At 43.9% G+C, this 16,376-nt stretch overlaps 2 protein-coding genes across 4 annotated transcripts in view; both read right to left on the reverse strand.

The window, feature by feature from the left end:
- Nucleotides 1-29: 29 nt before the first annotated feature.
- LOC128757660 (NADH-cytochrome b5 reductase 3) lies at nucleotides 30-5,139 on the reverse strand. Its single transcript, XM_053863130.1, has 9 exons — nucleotides 4,840-5,139; nucleotides 4,490-4,615; nucleotides 2,782-2,854; nucleotides 2,611-2,717; nucleotides 2,415-2,544; nucleotides 1,825-1,908; nucleotides 1,684-1,769; nucleotides 1,516-1,615; nucleotides 30-568 (listed from the first exon to the last, which is right to left on the reverse strand). The coding sequence occupies exons 1-9, from the start codon at nucleotides 4,858-4,860 to the stop codon at nucleotides 396-398; spliced, it is 900 nt and encodes a 299-aa protein (XP_053719105.1). The 5' UTR covers nucleotides 4,861-5,139; the 3' UTR covers nucleotides 30-395.
- A 1,261-nt stretch (nucleotides 5,140-6,400) lies between these two features.
- The window catches only part of syt1a (synaptotagmin Ia), a 137,392-nt gene continuing 127,416 nt past the window's right edge, over nucleotides 6,401-16,376 (reverse strand). For all 3 annotated transcript variants that reach the window (XM_053863121.1, XM_053863124.1, XM_053863122.1), the window contains exons 10-11: nucleotides 13,442-13,575; nucleotides 6,401-10,254 (exon numbers count right to left, since the gene is read on the reverse strand). In XM_053863121.1, coding sequence (XP_053719096.1) covers nucleotides 10,048-10,254; nucleotides 13,442-13,575 — 341 coding nt within the window. In that variant the 3' untranslated portion in view covers nucleotides 6,401-10,047. The remainder of the gene's footprint in view (nucleotides 10,255-13,441; nucleotides 13,576-16,376) is intronic.

Consider the following 16,376-nt stretch of genomic DNA (forward strand, 5'->3'; position numbering starts at 1 on the left):
ACACACGACTATTTCTCAATCATTTTAAAACATGAGAGTCAATGTACTGAAACTGGACTGGCAGTTGATGTTTAATTTAGCGTCACAGCGAACACAACATCCCAACATGTACATAAGAGCTCATGAATAACGGACAGCCATGATTTGGTTTTGCATAAAAAAAGCTTCAAGCTTTAAGGCACTTGGAGCAAACGCCCATCTGCCTCAACACATCCTGAATCACATCCTCAGTCCAAACACTTGCAACAGAGCTTCCCTCAACATCCACCAACCTCCTCCGACCGTCCACGTCATTTGGTCCGTGCTGTGATTCTGCTGCGTGACGATCATGGCGAGACTATAGAGTGCAAAACAGCAGCAGTGCTCTCGGGGTTGAACCACTTTCTCCGTCGTACCTAGAAAGTAAAGCGGCGACTCTCGGCGTGGCCCACTTTGTCCAGGTTGGGGTTGCAGGCGAACTGGATCATGGGCGGAGGCCCGCACATGAGGATGAGGGTGTCGTCGCTGGGAGGAGGGAGGCGCTCCCTCACCATGTCCTCGCTGATGAAGCCTTGACTGTACTCCCAGTCTGAAACACAGTGGTGGGTGAGGGACTGGGAGCAAGGTCATGAAAAAAAAAAAACCTACTAAAACAAGGACACAAACATTCATCTGCTCCTCTAGCGACAGTGCAGTAGGCATATATTTCACTTGTCTGCTGCTCATCATCTAATTCTCATGAAACATTACTGGTGAAAATGTTGCTCGGTGATGGTTCCATTGGCCCAGGTTTTTCCTATCTCAAATAAATGTCTATTTCACTCAAACAGGATGACCAAGCCCCACAGGAAAAGTCTGAGAACGCTAGCGCCCCATAGAGGCTTCAGGAGAACAGTATGCAACAAAATCTACCTGCATTTAAAATAGTGAAAACAGAAAACCTTCATTTTATGACAAACTTAACTTGTGGCCACCACCTGCTGGTCATTTCCTGTCCAATTGGTTCATCTTAACTTGATTCAAGTCCTTTACACTATTTATTGTCATTGCAACTCTAAGTGTGAAACAGCAGAGAGCGCCACCTGGTGGGCTAAGAGAATGATGACGGTGTCTCATGAAGCCTCACTAGCCCATCAATATTAAATTTAGGCAATGATAAACTTTTTTTTTTATTGAAATATTGTTGAGGGCAATGAGCTCATATGAACAGCAGGTGGCAGTAGTGTAGGCTGAAGAAGAAAGCACCAGAGCACTGAGAGATGCAGGTCTTCAAATGAAAGTGTGGCTCCGGAACACCATCAATATATAAGGATTTGTTGCTTCATCATCATCATCATCATGTCGTGGAAACACTGAAATCTGTTCAGCTGTTTGAGTCATTTTCCCAACAGAAACACTGATATCACATGACCACATGATCACGTAAGACGTCATGTGATCAATGTTTAGTAGCACTTGTGCAACATAACCCTGCCGTGACCAACTTCTTTGTCCAACCGATACTGAAGCATGACATGACATTCATCGACGACTCACTGGCAGGAGCTCGGTCCAGGGTGAACCACAGCTTGAAGCGGTCCGGGTTGTTGACCAGGATCTCCTCCAGCTCAGGCCGCAGCAGAATGTCTTTCTCCGTCTGCATGGTCAGCAAGAGACGACAAGTTCAGCGCCGGCCCAGAACCAGGCTGAGGCCCGTCAGCTCACCTGGTTAGCAAACAGCAGGTGACATACGGTGGGGTCCTGAGGGTCTTTCATCACGGCGGTGATGATCTGCAGCATGGGTGTGATGCCTGGGTGAAGACACGGTGCTTTAGTCCATGACTACAGAGGGTGACGGCGGCTCACCTGTCCCTCCAGCGATCATCCCCAGGTGTTTGGCCGTCTTGGTCACAGCAGGGGCCTTCTTCTCGGGCCGGATGGAGAAAACACCTGCAGAGGAACAGTCAAGACCTTCAGCTTCACTTCCTTCAGTGATCTATTTTAGTGCAGGGCGTGAAGAACGATTGTGACAAGGTCCTGTCTCAGAAGCTCTAGTGCTCGGCCTGTACCATTAGAAGACCCATCTACATGATCTGTTCATCTTGTCCGTTCAACATGAATGAAGGGGGCTGCAGCAACACCACATCATCTGCTAGCATGAGAGGCTCACACCCCTCTGAGGTGTGAACATTTAACGGCACAGGAATCTAAAGGGGCTTAGTTTTACTAATCTCCTCTGATGAGAACACATTACAACCCTCAGGCACAATACTAACTTACTTGAATCAAGAGCTTCCACTACTGAAACTCCTTAAACCAGTTTTATATTCTTTCATCTCAGGATTTTCTATCTTTAAACTCCAACCATGGACTTCTATTGTGGATAAAAACAGCAGTGTTTGAGGACTCACTCCAGCACGCTTCAGGTTTGAAGACGTTGGAGTGCAGAAACTGACCTTTCCCTTGATAGACCAGGAGCCCGCTGGGTCCTCGGAAGTCGATGGTGTCGCCAATCCTGAGACTCTCCAGGTACTGACTCATCTTCCCCCCGGCAGGGAATTTCGGGTGAACATCTTTGAAGTAGATCTACAAAGAGGCTGCTTTAGAGTCACTTCCGGAGCAAAGCAACACTGCGGTATACACGAGGATCACCTTGATCACCAGGTCCACGTATCCTTTGTCGTCGTCGCTGGACACCGGCGTGTACGGGCGCACCACCAGATTGCCGTCTATCCGTGCCGACAGATAGATGTGCTGACCTGCGAGCGGGGAGACAGTCAGAGGTTATCGTGGCCATGGTGGAGCGTTGCTGAGGACACTCACCGATGGGGAGGCCGAGAACGTGCTGGGCAGACGGCAGAGCGAAGCGGAACTTTCGGGTGTCATGACTCACGATCTGGACACATGGAGATGCAGCTTACCAGCTGGACCAACTCAAACACACACAACTGATGCAAGGGGTTCGAAAAAGAGAGAATACAAGACCTGGACTCATAAACTACAACGGGGGTTTCAATTTCAGATTGTAGGCAGCTGCCACTTCAAATACACAGGCATGACGTCATGAGGGAGGAGTGGCCACATGAAGGTCAGCACCTGTCATGTGGGCTGGCGGGTGGACGGTTACAGCAGTTGCTGTTTCAATTGTCCCGCCTTCTACCATGTGAATTTGGCAGCATCTGGCACATTCAATAAATTTTAAGGCTGATGAAAACAATTAACTTTCCATATTTAAACTAGACACCTGAGCAAACTTTACTTATTAACTGCCTGTGTTTGCCCCCGACTGGATCTCACAAGCACATTTCAAATGACAATAAATGTTGATCCGAGAGGAGAACACAGCGTGTCAGAACACCACAGCAGTCGTGCAGCAGGACCAAACACATGCATGGTGAGAAAATAAATAAAACGCTGGAAAACAAGCCTTTATTTTTAGCCAAAATAGAGAGTGATTTTATCTTAGCTTTATTCTAATTCTGCTTTGAGTTTCAGTTGAGAAACAGACGTCCAGAGTAAGTAAGAACTGCACGACATTGTCTTGTCACCAGGGTAGAAAACCTGACAAATAAAAGGTCAGGAGGCAAGGTTTGTTATTGTAAATATGATAAAGATACTCTGGAAATATTGATGCTATTCTTTGTGGCCTTATTAAAACTTCATGCCAGATCGTTTCAAATATCCTTTTATTATGCTTTCACCGCACCATGTCGATGTTTTACTTGCTGACGCGGGTTCAATGAGTTTTACATACATGTCCCCTGTTCTGTACTCAACGGACGGATGCAATGCCTAGTAGAGAAGAAGTGTGTTTCCATACACCACTTCTGATGCCAAACACGATGGCATTATTCAGAATAGTTTGCAGTCTGACTCACTGAAGGACTAGATGTGACATGCACAGCCCAACACTTTCAGAGTTCTTACCTCAAATCAGATTGAAAAATCCAATTTTTCATACTTCATTCTATTGCTTCCCAAAAATTCTCTAATTGAATTATACCGTCATGGTTTCTCGGACATGGCATCAGTCTCCAACACGCCGTGTCAGCCTGTGATCTTGTAACTCATCTCTGTGTTGCTGACTGCTGTGACCTGACTGACATACATGGGACAGGGACACTGCTCTCACAGCCACGCAACCAAAACACACCCAGACACCGGTGTATAATACAGTAAAAGGGGGCAGGTGGTGACCTTCCTCAACATGTTCCTTGAGCAGAGGGAGGCTTCACTGGTAACCAGGAGGATTAAGAACACTGACAGTTGCAGAAGGAAGTGGACAGCGAGTTACACCGTGACGTATTTCCGTCTACACGACGCATACGTCGAGTGAGCGTCTCCCTTCGATAAGTTAAGGGGCGGATACGTCCGAGTTTGTTGTGAGAGGCGCTCCGGTTGTCTGGTACACGGCAGCTGCTTGAGCTGTCGCGCTGCCAAAGTCAACTCCAGTGGCCTTTCCTGTCGCCAGCCAGTTTTACAGTCCCCGGCCGCCGTGTGTTCGGTGCATGCGTCCTCGAGCGCGACTCACCTCCTTGTCGATGAGCCTGAGGGCGTACTTGATGTTGGGGTCCTCGAGTGTGATCGCAGGTCTCCTCTTGGAGAAGAGGAGTCTCAGGATCAGGTTGACGATGCTGTCAAAGCCGCCGCGGATCAGCTGGTGTGGGACAAGACAGTCCGTTAGCAGCACCACGACCTTGGCGGGGCGTTGTCTCCACGTTCCAACAAACGTGGGTCTCTCCCACCGGGGGGAGAACTGAGTCATGCATTCCCGCGGACAACTTCCAACACAGAAGCTAACGGTAGCTAACGCTGCCGGGCGAACTGCACTACTTTAGACGATCAACGGCATCACCTGTGTTGTGTGTTTCAAATACTCACGCCGATGATGTAGGACAACATTGTCTGCGCAGACGACAGAAGGGCGAGTTTATCGGTGCAGGGATCAGCAGCAGCGACCCAGGACAAGTACGACTGTCAGATGACACGAGCCCCAGCATTCAACAACCGCTAACGGCACTTCAAAATAAAAGCTCACACAAGTTCGCGATAACCGTAATAGCTTTCATCCGCGTTTATTTAGTGATCTTGGAGCGTTGAAAATATTTACTTTCTGCAATCGTTCAATGGGAGCTCTTGCAAAGTAAAAGTAGACATAGCTACAAATAGCTTCGCGTCGCAGGCTTGTGACGAACGTCACTTCCGGATGTGATAGGCGTATTCTTTTTACTAAAGGCTTCGCTTTTTTCAGAGGCTATCAAAATTACTTCCGTGAAGAACTTTAGAAAGCAGTACATTGCCAGTTAGACAAACATATGTCCACTCTATATGAATATCAGATATGCGTTTTTTCATCTGACCCAGGCTCGACGTTTTCATAAAGTACAATAAGAACACGAGTACAATAATAATAATAATAAAAATATTTTTTATGTAGTATATATATATATATATATATATATATATATATATATATATATATATATATATATATATATATATATATATATATATATATATATATATATATATGTGTGTGTGTGTGTGTGTGTATGTGTGTGTGTGTGTGTGTGTGTATGTATGGTTGGTAGTATTTATCTAATATTTATTTATTTTGGACATATAGTGTTGTCATAATACAGTGATATGTTTTTGTGCAATGACAATAAAGAAAGTCTACGTCTACGTCTAACAGTTTTATTGTAAAATACATGTACATTTATACAAAGATAATTAATTAATTAATAGCACACAGTGATAAGAAAATGTAAACCACGTTCTGCTCGAGCCAGTAAGGAACGATTTCACGTATCAAGCACTGCTGATAAATGCTGATAAATCTTGGAGTTAAATGATAAATTAAAAATTAAATGAATGAAAGGCAGAAACAGTAACAGAAATGGAACGCAAATGGGCTAATACACTTATAGTAAAAAAAAAAAAAGAAAAAAAAAGAGGTTACGATTGTTGAATAATTTATATAACAATAATAATAACAACAATAATAATGCCAATAATAATTATTAATATTAATAACACCCATCCTGGTTGTATTATTATTATTATTATTATTATTACGTGATTTATACAATGACAAAATGTGTTGAATACCTGTTGCTGGTTTCAGCTCAGAGTGGAATAGACGTTAAAAGAAGCATCAATAATATTCCACTTGCATTGGGGAAAGAAATCTATGACCGATTGTCCTCCAAGCGCAGTCATCAGGAAATCTAGCGAAGCTAAGCTCCGTATTGATCGGCCAAACGCACTGACCGCGAGGACAGACACTTGCTTTGTGACTCCGCTGGACGTGGGGCAGCGTTCCCCGATCTTTTCAGTTTCATCCAGTTCTGTCCTCTAGGTGGCAGCATTCATCTCCGTATGAAGCCCCAACTCTCGTGACGCGGTTTTTGCAGGTCGGTAGATAAGAACGACCACAGGACATGATACAGTTCCGTATCAACAGGAAATTAAACATTTTTATTGGTCATTTGTGTATATGAAGTTATATAACAACAGTCAGAAAACTCCACAGAGTGAATCACTACACAAAGTGTAACGAAACTGTAAAACACCTCGTCAAAAATGAAGGTATGCACAGCAAATAGTACCGTCAGCAGCTCGCCGCCGTCGGCCTGCGAGCGATATGGCAGGAAAACACCCCAACAAGATCACAGAAAGTCCACACACAAAATACTCAAGCAGGCAATTCGATATACACCAAGGCAACTAGGATCTTTCTACAGCATCAGATTGAAATACTCGACACAGCTTTGTTTTGGAGTAAAGGTCACCGGAGAGACTCCTTTTTTTCGCCAGTAGAATTTGGGGGGGTTGATCTTCTGACTTTGGTGGGGAACTGTGGTAAAAGAGGAGCATTGCATTTCAGTGCAGGTCATGGCTTATGCTTGGTTGTGTTTTTCGCAATAAAACGAGTCCTGCAATGCTGCCTTTTACGGATTTCCCTGATATCATCGCTGAAATTCATTCCACCGGCAGCAAATCGACGTTTCCCACTAGGATCTGAAGCTGTACTGGAGTGAACGACTCCACAAACATGGATGATTCCCTGCTCGCTTGGGAACTCGACTCGATGGCTGGAATGTAGTCACGCGGCGGAGGTTTGACCTCGTGAAGTCAACAGTTAAAAAATATAAATCATCGACTACTTTTTTTTTTTATACAACAAAAAGTGCAAAGTACATCTAATGTCACTTTTAAAGTAATTCACGGCGACACACTGTACATTCAAAGTTTTCTTCTCAAATATAAAACCGCTTTTTAATGGAAAAGAACATGGTGGATGGATGGATGTTGTGATATATTCTGGCTGATTCGTCACTTTACAGATACTATATAGATATACATCGTCGACACGATCATGTAAATATATATGTACATTGTGATTTTAAGGGGATTAATTGAGCGAAGAATCTCGTTTGGTATTGAACTCCCTGAAACTTCTGATGCTGTGCGCAAGAAGAAAAACAAGAAAAGGGAGGGAACCGGAAACGCTCCGACCCGGACGCTGAATCTGCGTGTGCTGCGCTCCTGACCAGCTGAGCGGAAAGGAGAAAAGAACCCTCCGGAGTTAGAACCTGCTGCTCTCTCGCCCAGGTCTCCGCGATGGGATGGACATACAAGTATTGCACAGTGCTCAACAAACGTGTGAAGCCGCCCGCCGGAGTGCGTCCTCTGTCTCTCTGCGTGTAGAAGGGGAAAATGGCATTGAAACGCTACGACACCACTACGGAACGAACTGGCTCGGCTAAGTACTGATAAAGTCTACGTCTCTAAGCACACACGGCAGTCACAGTGATACACAAAGCAGTCCTCAACAGACTCCTATGGAATGACGAGTAGCTTTTTCATAATATCAACTACACAAGAACATTGAAAACATTTAGAAAGTCCTCCTGACGCTAAATATATGCAAGAGGTTCCTCCCAGATAAAGAGACTGGATGATACTCATGGATTCAAACTTATTCTAATCGGACCCGTAAGTAAAGACACAATGACGTAATAGCCTACGAAGACCATTAACTTTTACGGTTGTTTTTTTTCTCGGCAGCCCAAACTCGTCCACCTGCCGACAGATGACACAACTTTGAAATGCTTCAGCGGTTCCCCAAGAGAGGAAGTCGATGTTTGTCCAGATTGAATGTTCTGCTCAATGGGCTCTCTCCTACACGATCCGGAGCTCACCGGATTTCAAGCGCCCGTCTCCTCTCACTTCCAAAGTAGTAAGCACAGGACAAACACAAGGCACCGGGCCGCTAGGTGCTCGTCCTCATGTTCAACTCGGCAACGCTGCCCAAAGATCAGCAACAACGGATCCTCATGCCTTGATTTTCACTTCCCCATCGGCGCCTCTTTAAGTTTGAAAGTGGTCTTAAAGCAACGCACTCACACCTATTGCGCTGAGTAAGTTTCGGCTTCTTTGGCACACCCCAGTCCAAAAGTGCTTGAACTGCAGCCCCGCCTCCTCACACCTGAATCCACACATCTCAAGAGAGAGGTTGTGATGAACACAACACACACAAGTAAAACCTTTACAGTCTTTTTGTCGGGTTCCTAGCTTTTATATTGTATCCACAAAACTCATAGAGGACCTGAGGAATGGGTCTTTGCTAGCACGTCAGCGTACAGCTAGGTTTAGCGTGAAGTTGTGTATATGCTTGCGAGATTGACAAGAGTGGGTTGTTGCTGAGCAGAGCAAACATGAACTTTGCGAACTTGGTTTCTCATCATTTCCCGCTCCCCCTGCAGGTGTCCTGATGTAACGCTGGCCGACAATCGTACCAAACAGAAAGTAGAAAATACAAAAGAAAAAAAAACAGAAAACAAACTAAGACATCCAGTGCAAAACAGCCGCCACATAAAAGTTAAGATTGGCAGTAAAACATGGCTAGCTCTATTGTCACTGTCAGAAGGCAACACAAAGAAAGACTGCGATTCAGGGCACCGCTGCAGTCCGACACTGTTCCCGATAAACCAAAGCTACGACCCCAAGCTCGTGGGAGTGTGCGCGGCATGAGGAGGTGAGTCCTCCGAAAATGGCAGTGTTTAGAAACTGGCTTCACCGTGGTCAGTTGCTTCTCCTTTCTCTCCTTCTCGATTGAAGGCATCGAAGGATTCACACCCTCAGCCGTTAAAGTCTGTGAAAATAATCACGCAGAAATGCTCTAAAAAATAGTCCTCTGAATACCTGATAACTTCTCTCCACAACACAAAACTCCGGCCAAAATGCCACCACCGCGTCTCTCTGATAAACGCAAGTATGAGTACGATTTTCTAATCGATATATTAGAAAGTATGAGTTTTAAGGACACAATGGCTGAAACTTGGTGCTTTTTTTCCCCCCACATGGGCTCTTTTTTTCTGAGGGTGTCTCCGGGGGGAATTTTCTTTTTTGTACAACGATTATTTCCGGAGAATTTAAACGTCTGATTGTAGAAAAGGTTGTATGAAATCATGTGCTTCATTTCCAGCAGCATAATTTCCGCCACCGAACCATAAGAAGTTAATGGCCTCAAATTTGGGATTATTATTATTATTATTTTTCTTTTTTTTTTTTAATACAGTATGTCCGCCATGTTGGAATTCTGGCTGAGTATTTTACGCTTCTGTGGTAGTCCTGGGATAGATTATATTGGCTTTCCTCTATATCAGCATTTACATCATTTAAAATAGAACATCTTATTAAAAACATCAAGATATACACAGATTAGGAAACGGGTAACAACATACAAACACAGAAACTAGAAATCATTTTTGTCTGCATACTTATATACACAACTGTGGTACAATAAACTCCTTCAGTCATGCGCTATCTATACAGATCATATTGCTTAAAAGAAGGGGGCTTTTGGTCACGGGGTCGAGAAGTAACAGAAAAGCAAAGACAAAGCGAGAGGACCCTGTTAGAAAAAAAGCAGCAGATGGACGGTTGATTAATTGGGATTGTTTTCGGGGGACCATAAAGCTCGGTGAGAGTAAAGGGGAGAGGGGTGGACCCATTTATCACTGAGGTATTTACACAGACTGGCTAAAGAGTACTACAAGGCAGGAGCTGAAAGAGTCCTGTCTATTTCTTGGTGGAGAGCTGAGCGTCCACCTCCTCTTCGGGCTTCAGCACGTGCCACTGGGCGATGGGTCTCCTGGGGTTGGCCAGCATGTCGGACCAGTGGCGCAGCTCCGTGCCCGAGCTGTTGAGGCCCACAAAGACTTTGCCGATGGCGTCGTTCTTGCCGATCTTGTCATAGTCCAGAACGGTTATAACGACTTGCACTTTCTGTGGAAGAATGGGAAGAAAGAGAGGAAAGGTCAAGAGTCAAGGTGAGTGTGGAAGAGAAGGAGGAGTGGAATCTTCAAGGCCGACGTGCTCCAAAGTCTGAGGATTAGTTGACCTGTTTGGATTTGCGGGGGATGGGAGGGTGCGTCAGACTCGGCGTGACAGCTCAGTGAGACGGGAATGGATGACATCTCTTTCATACATGGATCAAGCACCAGCTCACAAGCACCAAGCCAAGACAGCATATCATTTTCTGCGTTGGTTAATTCCTAGCGCTCGAGTGGTGTAAGAACCTGCTGCCAGTGAATGGATTGGCCTTACACTGCTATCACTGTAAGAGCAGCAGACGAATGTCGTGTTTCTGAACGAAGCAAAACCAGAGAAATATATTTAAACGGAAGGTTTTTAGGCCAAGGTCTTCTGGTAGCCTCCTCTGGTTGGGTTTTCTTTGGAACACTTGGACACAGCCTGACAAGAAGCTTCATCTTCAGGCCTCACTAGGTGGCACTGTCTGCTCTTTCATCTTTGCCGGCTTAAAGAGGCCCACTAAAGTGGTTAGCAGCATGCCGAAACGTCACCTGAACATGTATTGAAGTGTTGTAGATCCATGTTCATCCATTTGGCAGCTGATGCACCACACTGGATAGGTCTTGAAGTGTGTCTTTACTTGCTTTTCTTGAAGTCGCCGTCGCTATAGTCAGGTTGTACCAGACTCTCTACACGGCTGACATTTGACAGTTTCACAGATGTGACCAATATTGCAGGTTGTGTGGAAAACCCCTCAGTCAATCCTGGATCAGAACCTTTAGGCCCAGTCAGAATACCAATAAACACATTTTAGAATGAGAAATCTGAGGTTTTGTTGCCCACAACAGGCATGAAGACAAACATAAGAACTAAGGGAGGAAGGGAACATCTCAACATATGTGTGATAGCGTTCTTCAAATCTGTGGCCAAATTGGTGAAGCATCCGGCTGCGAGTTACACATTGAACTGAAGAAAAAGACGTCTTTACTTTAAATATAACTTGGTGAATAAAATAAACTTTATAAGTGAAACACGATTGGCTGTAGAAGACATGCACAATGGGAGGCCTTGGCTTCAATGATGTCCCCAGTCAGCCTTCAGAGCTGTGTAGGTGAGGCTTCATGAAGCTTCATCACTGACTAAGTGGACACCATATTTTAGTGGATTCATTTTATCATAGTTAGGGGCACTGTGTTAGAAACAACAGTAGGCTTCCAGCTTATCTAAGGCTATATAGGAATGTAGGACCGGAAATGGTCATTTTTTCATTTCGTCATTTTATCGTGGCTATAAATGTCTGAGATTCAGTGTTTACTATAACCAAGAGCACGTGCTCCTGCTGGAGTACAACTGCTCACTTTGGTGGCTCCATGCATCCAAGTATTCACTCATGTCGAACAACATTCAAGTCACCCGTCGTTTGGCAGCCGAAGTGGGCAGAATGTTTGATGACTCAGCGGTTTGAGCGTCGACCTCTGCATGTGTTTATTCAAAGACACACGGAGACGCGATCAGCGCATCAATCTCTGGCAGAGAATATGAATTAGTGCCCAGAGAGCTCTGATTAAGTTTCGATCCAGCGGCGCCACGAGGCGCAGCCGCTCCGATAACAGCTCATGTCCAACACGCCATGTAATAAGCTTTCCGAGCTGTCGGGTCATTTTATAGGTACAGTTCGCCAGTTAACAACCACTCTTGGTCCTGACTGAGGTCCGACAGGTTCAAGGACGCACTCAGCAAGTTACAAAAGTTTCATTGAATTCAGAATCTTCAGACTCCTTTGGTGCTCTCACCACCATGGCCCAGCTTCGACTCCCAGCCAGGGAATAACATTTTATTCGGCCGAGGTTTGTGACTCTCTTTGTAGTTAAAAGATGAATAAATAAAATCTCTATTTTTTGGGGAATATTTAATGTAGTATATACCTAGAGATCTGTATGAACACCACATATCACATCCATAAAAACTGCCTCCAAACAATATTTACAGTATATAACAAGTAGCATTGTGTGATCGGCTGACTAAGCCTCATTTTCAGTAGGTGGTGCTCTCAGAATAAAATGAAGCTTCTGTCCATCACATTGGCAATAGATTATTTTGAGCAGTCAACATTCTCTTATGACAAAATATGGGGCTTTTAGTTTATTTTTTTTCTAGGGCTATATAGGAGGACAGGAAATTGTCATTTTTCCATCATTTTATCGTGGCTATCGTGGCTCCATTTTTTTTAGATAGATAGATAGATGGGAATTTCTCTTTGGAGATCAATAAAGTATCTATCTATCTATTTTCTGGAGATTATTTCATCTCTGGTGAACAAAAAGAAAACTTGTGTATTTAAAAACAGTAGGTTTCAGTGGTGTGAAACACTGTGGCAGTGTGCAACTGCTGGTTGAAAACATTCATGTACTTTAAAAAGCAGATCCAACTGTTGACTATTTTTCTTCCTTCTCTTCAATACAAAACGTCCAGCTCGTACTTGGGTCCCAAGTGATTCCACTTCCTTGTTCCAAACGCGATAATTAAAGGCAGCCTGTCATTTCCTCACGTTCTGTGACATAATTAATACCTGAAGATTAATTACACAAAAAAGGCAAAGATCACATTGAACCCAGATCAAACAGCTCCTTCAGCAGCTCACTATTTTTGCGTTCAGCCTGTCAGAGCTGAGGTGCAACTCTGCCAGGAAGCGCTGCGCTGAAGTGTGGCTGATGCTGCAGAGTTCATCACTGAACACGTTCCTGTCGGAGTGACTGATCCACAAGCCGAGGAACAAGCTCGCCGCGTCTGGGAGAGCAATTATTCAATGATTCACCTGGATCCTAGGAAGCGCGGATAAACGCTCCAGTTCAACAGGGTTGATTGGGATCATTACGGCCTCTGAAGAGTCGCACACTCACACGTTCAGACCTGTGATTTGTGGACTGTAAAAGGCTGGATCAATTTGACGGAATTACTCAGCGCCTGAAGAAACACACGACTGCAGCACGCTGTGCAGGATTTTCATTCACAATAGGTTTGTTCGCTTAGCGATCATTTGGTCTTAAATCTGGTAGTGTGTGGCGATTGTCACCACGAAGCAACACTAGCAGAGAGATGGACCGTTGTCTTTTCAGGCAGCCAGAATCCACTGAGAAAAGCTGGCAGGATTCAAACGTACCTGGATTTGTTCAAAGGGGACTTCGAAGCTAAAGGACTCGTTGTAGTAAGGGTTCAGGGTGTTCTTCTTGATTGTCGTCTTCTTCTTCTTCAGCCGCTTGCCGTTCTGCATCAAGTGGATCTTCACATAGGGGTCTGGAATACAAGCATTTTCATGGTCAAACAAATATGGATTTGGAGTGTTTTAGTTTTGCCTATTGTGACGGTGTGAGTCTGAAAATACAAAGAGAACGAACACTGATGTGATAGACCTGACTATTACACCGCCCTCTATTGAGCATATAGAATAGAATAGAATAGAATAGCCTTTATTGTCCTTGTACAGTGTACAACGAGATTTGAGCGCTACTCCATTGGTGCAAACAATGTAAAAAGAATATATCAAAACAATCAAGCAAGCAGAAAACAACAAGTAGGAACTAATAAATAATATATACACAAGTAGCATCAGTAAAAAGAGCGTAATAACAGAAAGTAGCACTTATCTGGATGTAAACGTGAATGACTTGTTATTGCACATAGTTATTTCTTTATCGCACGATGATCAGTATGGTCAGTAATAATGCATTTTGTAGTCAGACATTCTTCACATAGATTTGCAGTGTGTGTTTTCAAATAAAGCCTGACCCAGATCCACTGAGACTGAAGCTAAAAATGTAAACTGAAGAGCAATCGAGGAGTGCCTCAGTTATATTCCGGTGTCAGAGAAGGAACCCAGCAGCATGCTAACAGACATTAGACACGTCACTTCAAACTCAGTGCCGCGTGGAGAGTAAATGTGACTCATGTCCAGCTCTGCCTGTGTAAATCAACTCTCTGCTCAAAGCCAAACAACTGTTTCCTCCAATGTGTGTCATAGTCATGTACCTACTGGCGTTGAAAACTAGAAAAGCATTCACAGAACACAAGCCTCAGCCTTATTCAGCTTATTTCCCCCTATAGTGCAGCAGCCTTTAAATCTTACTCACTCTTGCCATGAGCCACGTCAATCCTTTAAAACAGGGAAGTTGTTTTATTCCTTTCGTTTTGTGCTGTTTTTCGATGAAGACACATGGTATGGCGGAGGTGTGTGCCTTCTCAGTGCCTTTCTAGTTTCAATTATTGAATTCGATTTTATCATAGATGACATGAAATGGGACAGCAGGTGGCAGTAACACCCCAGAAACTTATGAAGCTAACTGTTAGATGGACAAACACACAGAAGGCAGCAGTTCTGAAGCATTAGCCAGAAGCAGCCTTAAAACCAAGACCAACGTCCTTCACATTGTTACGGAACACAGCAATCAGAGTTGTGTTTGTTTACCTCAGTGCTTCAAGAGGCTCTTTTTCATCTGTCCAAGTCCCCATCAAGTGCTCCCCGAGTGTTCCACATCAGCTCTTGTCTAATCAGCTACAGGCCACCGCTGACCATTACATTCACTTTAGAACGTGGACCAGACGCCTTTCATTGAAACCATCAACAGATATTTATTTATCATGTAATCGGGAAAAACGTAGCAGAAAAAAACACGAGACCCTTCAGTTAATTCACATGAAAAACACGATTACGCTCCATTACAGAATTATAAACCTGTAATTAATTATATTATGCTTTTTTTTTAATAGGCACAAACGTTTTCATGCTGATCAAGTCAAAAAAAAAAAAAAAAAGACAAACGTGCGGAGCCCTGGAAGTGACATGCATGTGTTTATTTTTTTTTAGATATGACAAGCATGACTTTATTTATATTATATTCGTCAACGTTGTCATTCGCTGTCTGCAAGTTAGAAAATTGCCGACGGCAAAGTCTGTGCTCTTGTAACACTCTGATCAAGTGCCTTCTACTAAAAGTAATACCACATGTGGCATCCATGACTTTATTTTTTTCTCCCGAGATAACAGTTATCTCAAGATAATTTGTATTTAGAGAACATTTTTATCTCAGGATAAAAAAAATAAAGTCATGCATGTCACTTCCAAGGACGCGTAATACGTATAGCTTAGCCACATGTGGCATTATTTTGAGTAGAAGGCACTTGATCAGAGGGTTAGAAACGCAGACAGTGACAACGTTGACGAACAGTTACGAAGCCGTGGGAGACATAGTGGTTCCAGGAGGACGTATACAAAAAGCTTTGCCAGAGAGGCAGTTACGCAGGCGCTGACATTTATGATCTTGAGATGAATATTATCTCGAGATAACTGTTATCTCGAGATGCGCATTATCATGAGATAAAAATTATCTCGAGATAACTTATCTTGGGCAAAAAAATAAAGTCATGCATGCCACATCCAAAAAAAATAAACACATGGATGTCACTTCCAGGACTCCATACAAACGTTTTCAGGACAAACATTTTCTCAGCGATAAAGTCTCATAGATGAAACCATAGAGGACAAGGAGGTGGAGCCTGTGAGAATGGAGGCAATGAGCGAAATGATTTATGGAGATACCGAACCAATCAGAAATAGAGGACATAAAGAAAGAATGTGGAGTCGGGTGAAGTTGTCGAAAAATGGACAGAGATGTACTGTGATAGAAATACGTCATGTGAAAGAGCAAGGCATCCAAAACAAACTGGAGTTGTCCAACTAAAAGCTTTTGGGCTGCGTCTTGTCACACATTGATTTGACAACAATGAGCACTTCTCTGCAAATTCAGGATAATTACTGTATTCACTCACCCACTGGGCGCTCATTTATGTTGGCACCGTCATTTGAACACGAGTGCAAACTCAGAAATTCAATCCTGGTAATTCCAGGTTCGATCCAGTGACTCTTAGAGGCGCCCGGAGCGCCTGCAATTATATGGCCATGTGATGAGGCTAGCTTGCTGACTCCCTCGGTTCATCTAAAAATCACTGTGGGTTGTAACCAAAAGAAAAAAAAAAAGAGGAGGACAAGAATTTTTCAGTCTGTATTCTGCCAGTTTGGAGGCAAATGAAAGGCAGGGATG

Source organism: Synchiropus splendidus, chromosome 4, assembly GCF_027744825.2.
Source record: "Synchiropus splendidus isolate RoL2022-P1 chromosome 4, RoL_Sspl_1.0, whole genome shotgun sequence".
Taxonomy (NCBI): domain Eukaryota; kingdom Metazoa; phylum Chordata; class Actinopteri; order Syngnathiformes; family Callionymidae; genus Synchiropus; species Synchiropus splendidus.